Source organism: Carlito syrichta, unplaced genomic scaffold (genome assembly GCF_000164805.1).
Source record: "Carlito syrichta isolate Samal-C Ts95f unplaced genomic scaffold, Tarsius_syrichta-2.0.1 Scaffold117897, whole genome shotgun sequence".
In the NCBI taxonomy this organism is placed as follows: Eukaryota; Metazoa; Chordata; class Mammalia; order Primates; family Tarsiidae; genus Carlito; species Carlito syrichta.
The window spans coordinates 232383-239727 of NW_007061993.1; the positions used below are offsets into that span (position 1 = coordinate 232383).

Below are 7345 nucleotides of genomic sequence, written 5' to 3' on the forward strand. Positions count from 1 at the left end.
CCGGCGCAGCCGAGTCCACGCGCGACGGCGCGCTGCTCATCGCGGGCGCCGAGGCCCCCAAGCGCGGCAGCATCCTCAGCAAGCCGCGCGCGGGCGGCGCGGGCGCCGGGAAGCCCCCCAAGCGCAACGCCGTGTACCGCCGGCTGCAGAACTTCCTTTACAACGTGCTGGAGCGGCCGCGCGGCTGGGCCTTCATCTACCACGCCTACGTGTGAGTGCGGCTGGGCCTCACACGACCCTAGCGTCCCACGGACCCGCACGGCGGCGGGCCCGGTGCGCTGCGCACCGCACCGGCTTCAGCGCCTGGGGTCCGGCTTCGCTGGTGGGAGCCGAGGGGAGGTCGGGAGATTTCGGAGAGCCGGGCGGAACGGGGTTCTGGGGGCCCGGCCGCGAAGGTGGAGACGGGGCGCCGGGCCGGCTGCACCGCCCCTCCCCCACAAGATGGGACGCTCAGCCCCAGCCCCCTCCTCAGCCCGGGAGGCCCCTCCCCGGCCTGCTGCTCGAACAAAGGGCTGGCCAGGGAGGGAGGATGGGGAGGGGAGAAAGCGGAGGGAGGGCGGCGCTGCGCTGGGTCTGGGCTCCCGGGGACCCTCTGGGTGGGCGCCCCACTGAGCGGGGGCGATGGGGCGGGCTGGCTTTTCTCCAGTCTCTCAAGCGTCTCACTTTACATTGGGGTGAGCTGCTGGATTGCTGACATGGGGGAGGGGGCCTGACGTTACGCCCGCCCCCAGCTCTGGGTTGAGGACACTGACTGTCCTGCCCCGTTGGCACTTAGTCCGCTGCGCTCAGCACAGTTCTGCCCATCTGCAGCCGCCATCCGACCCCTGCACATAAGGGCTCAGAAGCCCACCTCGGCGACACACGGCGGGGAGGGGCTGCGACTGTCCCGGGCACCAGCCCTGGACCTGGAAGGCGCCCATCCCCTCTCCCGTGGCGGGTAGGGGGGAGGGGTTCAGGGAACCACTGCCTCGGGGACAGGGCTGGGGGCGGCAGCAACCTGCGTTTGCACATGGGTGTCCGTGTGTGGTATTTGCGAGAGTCGCTGTGTGTGCGAATGCGTGTGCAGTTGGTGTGCATGGCCTGCCCGCGCAGGGCGCCTGCTCCATCCCAGCTGAGCAAGGGACGCGGGCAGGGCTCCGGGACTCGGCCATTTTGTGTGAAACAGGCATTTTGGGATGGGAGTGAGTTGCGGATTCTGGGAAGCTGTCACCGGGAACCCGCCTGGCCAGAGGGGCGTGAGCCCTTCAGAGCCCATGTGATGTGTGCATGCATGCATGTTCTGGGCAGACCCTATTGTGATGTGGGAGAAAACCCCAAGAGGGAGCTGCCAGAGCACCTGCTGGGGACATCCTTGGGGAGACCACTGCCTTGGGAGGCCCTGTCCCCAGCCCAGTGCTGAGCAGTGGGGATGCCCCCAGAGTCCCCAAGGCAGGGCTTCCCTGACAGGGCCAGCTGTGAGCCTCACCCCTGTCTCCCCTAGGAGGTGAACCTGGTGTTCCCTAGTCCAGGATCCGTGGCCCCCATTCCCTGGAGAGCCTGTGTCCTCGTGGACGCCCCTTCCCCATGGTGCCCCCACTGCCACCGCCTCCCTCTCTGCCTGACCGGGGCTTGAAGGGGCTCCTGATGGCCTGGCTCTGGTCAGCCAGGTCCCGACCTGAGGTGACTTCTGAAAGGTGGGCAGGACAGAGCCTCCACAGGCCACTTGCCAGGGTGGCCAGTGCCCCTCTCTGCACCTGACCCATGGCACTGCTGCCCAGGCGTTTGTCCTGCATCGCCCAGCTTCCATGAGCTGAGCTGGAGTCCCCAGCTGGCAGCATTTCCTGGCGTTCCCCTTTGGATCAGGAGCCCCCAGAGTGACTGCTCACAGCTTGGGCTGAGCTGGTCAGCCACTTTATCCCTCCTGCGTGTTTCCTGCCTCCTGGAGACTGCAGCATCTAGCACTAGGCAGAGTGTGGGGAGCCCTGGGGAGTCTGTATTGTCTCCACCTGGATGTCCCTGAGTCAGGATGGGCCTCTCCCGATGGGACAACCCTGCCCTGCAGCCTGCTTGAGCCTCTCCTGGGTTCCTCTGCCGTGGACATGGTACATCCTGGAGCCCCTGGCAGGGGTGACTGGGACTCAACGCAGGTGACTGCACCAACAGGGGGATTTCTTGTGGGGGAGGGCAGGAGGAACAGGCCAGAGGGCAGGGCCTCTGGGTTGGACACCGCAGGTCTGGTCTCAGAATCTCTGGAAGCCTCCATTTTCCTGTTGGTGTAATGGGCACAGCTGCTTGTTTCCTGCTGGACTTTGTGGAGACCAGCTGAGGAGGAGTGTCCACTCTTCCAGGCCAACTAGAGCCCCTGAGAGGGCACACATCTCAGTGCTGCTGCTGCAGCTCACTACCTGTCCCCCCGAACTCTAGGCCCCCAGGCGTGATCCCCTGTCCTGATGACCATCCCATCCCCGGGGCCTGCCCCCGCCCCCTCCCTCACCTGGGAGGCCTGTTGTCCCCAAGTTGCCCCTGACCTGGCATGGCCTGGCCATATTGGGCCATTGGCATTGCTAGTTTGCTTATTCATCAATTAAACAGATTGAGTCGAACCTGGCCCTACCCTCCCTCCGCCAAGCTCCCCACCAGCGTGACTGAACCACCGACCTCTCCTAGGCCACCTGCCTTCTGCCTGTTGCCACTAGTGTCTGGCTTCTGAGAGGCCATTGCCCGCCTCTCTGGGTGACCCCCGGAAGGGGTACAGAGGGAGGCGGCCACCCTGGGCCCCAGGGCTCGGTGGGCATCAGGCTGGGCTGCCACAGCCTCGCTCTGCAGAAGGGCTTTCTCCGTGGCCAATGTGTGCTCTCCTGAGAGCCTTTCTGAAAGCCCTTCCTGAGGCAGAAGGCCCGAGAGACCTGCTCCTGGAGGCTTGAGGCATGGGCACCTCCCAGCCCCTCCCAGCAGGGTGGGAGACCCACCCTGGGCTAGTGTGTCAGGCACTGGGGAACTTCCTGGGCAGAGGGAACACCATGGGGCCTATGGGCCCAAACCCCAGGCCAGTTCCCCCTCCTGCCCACTGTGCACAGGGCTGCTGGGCAGCAGCCCCACCATGGAGAAGCGCCCCTGGGCAAGGCCTCCACACGGGTCAAGGTAGGAGGGGCCAGGGCCATGCTGTGTTCCCACCATGTGCCGCTCTTACCAGAACCTGCCAGATGGTGGTGCAGCCCTGTATTTACAGAAGGGGAAACTGAGGCTGAGAAGTCTGAGTAAACTCGAGTTGTCCTGCTTAAACTGAAATGGAGGACTTGGTCTCAGGGATGGGAGCTTGGGGGTGCAGATTGCTTGGTTGTGCCAATGTCCAAGCTGTGTTCCGTGGCCTGGATGAAATTGTGTTTAAAATAAGCTAGATGGAAAATCTGGCAGCAGGAGGGACTGTCCGTTGGGGCGGAGCTCACGTTCCTGCCTGGGCCTGTGGCCAGGGGCCGGGTGGCCCTGATTCATTTCCCATTCCCTAGCAGGGAAGGTGGGGTCTGGAGGCTCGGGGTCTCACTTGAGTTCCTTGGGTGCTCTGGGCCCCAGTGCTTCCCCTGCATGGTGCTGGGTGACTCCAGAGAGTCAAAAACAGGCCACCCTGAGGTCCCCTCCCTTGGCCACAAGTTTTGAAGTTACTCTGAGCCCTTGGAGGCCCTGGTGAGCAGATAGGCCTGAACATGGTGCTGGGGTGGCCACATTCTTCTTGGTCTCGGTGCACTTGAGGGGTGTGTGTCAGTCAGGCCGTACCTAGAATGGATAGGAAGGGCCGTCGCAGGTCAGGGTCCAACCCCTGCCAGGAAGGAGCTGCTGCCTCTGGGTGGTATGTTCTCATCCTCTCTCAGGCACCGAACTCCCTGCAGCCTCCTGGGCAGGAAACCTCACGGAAATTTCCCAAAAGGTGAACAAGCCTTCGGAGTTGTGGTTTCCAGGGAAACTGGGATTTCTTTGGGGCTGGGCATGCCAGACTTCCCCAGGCCTGCCTCTTTGTCTGATATCTGTGCCCCAGCAAAAAATTTAAAGTGAAATGACTCTGAAGTGATAAAATATATTTAAGCGTTGCATCTATGCCATGGAGTAAATCTTTGAAACACTCATGTCTGCAAGGTAATAGGAATCTATTAACAGGAAGCTCGCTTCTTGACAGCTTCACAGGTTAGAGCAGAGGAGATCTTGGTTTTATGGGAAGTCGGTAAGCATCAAGTAGTCAGACCAATCTCTACAGAGGCTCAGTCACCACGGAGGCAGCCCAGCCAGCAGGGCTGAGGCCTGGGTGCATGCCATACGGTGGGAGGCCTGTCTCTGAGGTGGAAACACCAAACCCTTGTGTGTCTATGATAAAACCAGGCACTCCTGAGCACAGGCTGAGTCTAGGGCTGGAAAGAGCATCTTAAGACATTGCTTGTCCTGCTCATTTTAGTCCATCAATTAGCTAATCCACAGGTCCTTGTGAGTCCCTGTGCTCTTGGCACGTCCATGCAGAGAGGCCAAGACAGGTGCTCCGGGTGCCCCCAGTGCCCACTGAAGGTTGGAGGGCAGAACTGAGCCTGGACCAGACCATGTCCCATTAAGGGCTCAGCTGAGAGCCACAGGCTCACAGGAGGACAACAAGTGGGCCTGAGACTGTGGCTGTTACCCCTTCACGAGGAGAGGCTTTGAAGGACACGATGTCATGTCATCCTCAGGAGGGGTCTCGGCCAGTCGGCATAAATGAGTAGAGCAGGAGGGCTGCCTGCAGGGGATACTGTGGGGAGTGGGTCAGTTGACTGTCTCCAGGTGAGGGTTGGGAGAGTCAGTCAATTGACACCAGGTGAGGGTTAGGGGTCAGTAACTGTCTCCAGGTAAGGGTTGGGGGTCAGCCACCTGTCTTCAGGTGAGAGGGGTCAGTCGATTGTCTTCAGGTGAGGGTTAGGGACCAGTCAGTTGTCTCCAGATGAGGGTTGGGGGTCAGTCAACTGTCTCCAGATGAGAATTGGGAGGGGTCGTCAACTGTCTCTGTGTGTGGGCTAGCAGTCAGCTGACTGTCTTCAGGTGAGGGTTGGGGCTCTGAGGTGGACCCCACTGGGTGGAGATAGAGCCACACAGTTCTGTGTCAGTCTCATCTGGCTGTTGTGGGGATAAATCATGAGTGACTTGACTCAATGCTCGCAGTTGATGTTCAGGGGTACATAGCTGTCCAGTGTGAGTGAGAATAGGGTTCAGCAGAGTGGAAGGGTCGCCTGCTTGGAGACCAGGAGAACAAGACTGGCCTGTTGCAGATGGTGTCCCTCAGCCGCCCGCCCCTTTGGTGAATTCTCAGCCCCATCAGTTAGTGGGTAAACCTTGGTCACTGTTTTTTAGGGGGTTGGAGTTTTACTCTGGTGTTTTTTTTTTTGAGTTGGAGTTTTACTCTGTCGCCCAGGCTAGAGTGCAGTGACACGCTCACTGTCACCCATGTGGACCTGCTGGGCTCTGGCGATCCTTCCGCCTCAGCCTTCCAAGTAGCTGGAACTACAGGCGCACACTGCTACTGCTCCTGGCTAATTTTTGAGGTATTTTAGGGACGAGGTCTCACCAAGTTGCCTGGGCTGGTCTCGAACCTGCAGGCTCAGGCAGTCTACTCGCCTCGGCCTCCCAAAGTGCTGGGATTACAGGCTGAGCCACCAAGCCCGGCCACACTGGCCATAGTTCAGACGTTCTGGCCTGAGATTCCCCTGACCCCCAGATCTGCATCTACATCAGAGACCTGCTGCCCGTTTTTCTGGCAGCACTGACTGTAGAGATGCCACTGTTTTCCTGGGACAGAGGTTGCTTGCTCTCGTCTGCCCGTGTTGGGAATGTTGTCTGTGATGGTTTCCTGTATGTCCTGAAGGTTGAGGCCTGGGGGACAGGAATTATTTTTGGCTTGAAAAACACTATGTGGGCAAGTTTAACCAGCGAGCCTCTCAGACCTCCAAAGAACTGCTGCACAAGCCCATGGACAGCTGGTGTCCATGACACCTGCATCCGGGAGCCCACCCAGAGACTTCACCTGTCACGGGCCCAGCTAGGCCCTGTCCCCGGCGTGTGGGACGCCTGCCACACATGGCCGCTTCCGCGCAGGCTGGAGCTTGGTGCTGCCTCCCACGGCAATCTGCTGCCAGCTGCAGGGAGTCAACGCTGTGACTCGTGGCTTCTTGGTGGGGAGGAAGCGCATCTTCCTGTTCACAGTGGCTGCACCTGTCCAGTGCCTGATAAAATCCGGAGCAGTTTACTTGGATCCGAGGTGGAAGGAAGAGGGGCCTGCAGAGCTGAAATTGTCCCAAAGAACATTCTGGAAATGATGCATGTGTGCCCCTGCTCCCACCCTGCTTTGCTAGCCAGGCTCTTGTGCTGGGCTCTCTCTGACTGTGAAGTGGCTCCATGTCCACTAGCCAGGCCCCATGCTGGGCTCTCTCTGACTGTGGGGTGGTTCCGTGTTCACTAGCCAGGGCCCATGAGTGGCTCTCTCTCTGACTGTGTGGGGTGGCTCCATGTCCACTTGCCAGGCCCCATGCTGGGCTCTCTCCGTGACTGTGTTGTGGCTTCATGTCTGCTTTCTCTTCAGGCCGTGGCATGACTGCCCCAAGCTCGATTCTTTTCCAGGAGGGTCAGCAAGTGGTGGAGCCGTGAGCCTTGCAGCCAAGGTCCTGCCCTTCTGGGGTTCAGGGAGGACTGCATGCAGGAGACACCCAGGAAAGAAGGGTCACCCCAGTCTGCTCCTCGGCAGCTCAGTGGAGAGGTCGAGTCGAGGTTGTGGACTGGAGTCTGAAGCCACACGGCCATGTTTCGCTTCACCTGGGAGGTAGTGGGGCTGCCACATCCTCTGTGTCCCGGTGCCCCTGCTGGGGAGGCCCTGAGGCCTGGTAGGCCAGATAGCTGCTGGGATCGCCTCAACCCTGACCACATTGGGCTACACTGAGACTCTTCAAATGGGAGTCTTGGGGTCAGCACTCCCAGAATAAGGTGCTTCTGGGATAAGGTGCCCTTGTGAGTTTCTATCTCTGCACCCATTCTAGACAGGAGCCCGTGGGCACCTACTTCCATGGGGGGTGGCGGGGCTGGGGGCTTTTAGGGGAGATGCCTCTGGGAAAGGTGTGGGAGCCACACTGGGCCCTGCTGGGAAACCTGTGTAGGGCTGGGCAACTCACTCCCACATGACGGGAGTGGGCTGGGCTCTGGGCACCCTTTCCTGGTGGAGGGCAGGGTAGCAGAGCCAGGCCCAGTGGCAGGGCCCAGACTTTAGCATGGGGGCATCAGAAACTAAGCTGTCTCCTCCTGTTAAAAGCAGGCATGTAGCCGGGCTCGGTGGCTCAGCCTGTAATCCCGCGCCTTTGGGAGGCTGAGG

At 60.4% G+C, this 7345-nt stretch overlaps 1 protein-coding gene across 1 annotated transcript in view; it reads left to right on the forward strand.

Moving 5' to 3' along the window:
• Nucleotides 1–5: 5 nt before the first annotated feature.
• The window catches only part of KCNQ2 (potassium voltage-gated channel subfamily Q member 2), a gene marked incomplete at its 5' end in the record, with an annotated part of 53720 nt that continues 46380 nt past the window's right edge, over nucleotides 6–7345 (forward strand). Inside the window, one exon of the mRNA XM_021707205.1 lies at nucleotides 6–211. Coding sequence (XP_021562880.1) covers nucleotides 6–211 — 206 coding nt within the window. The remainder of the gene's footprint in view (nucleotides 212–7345) is intronic.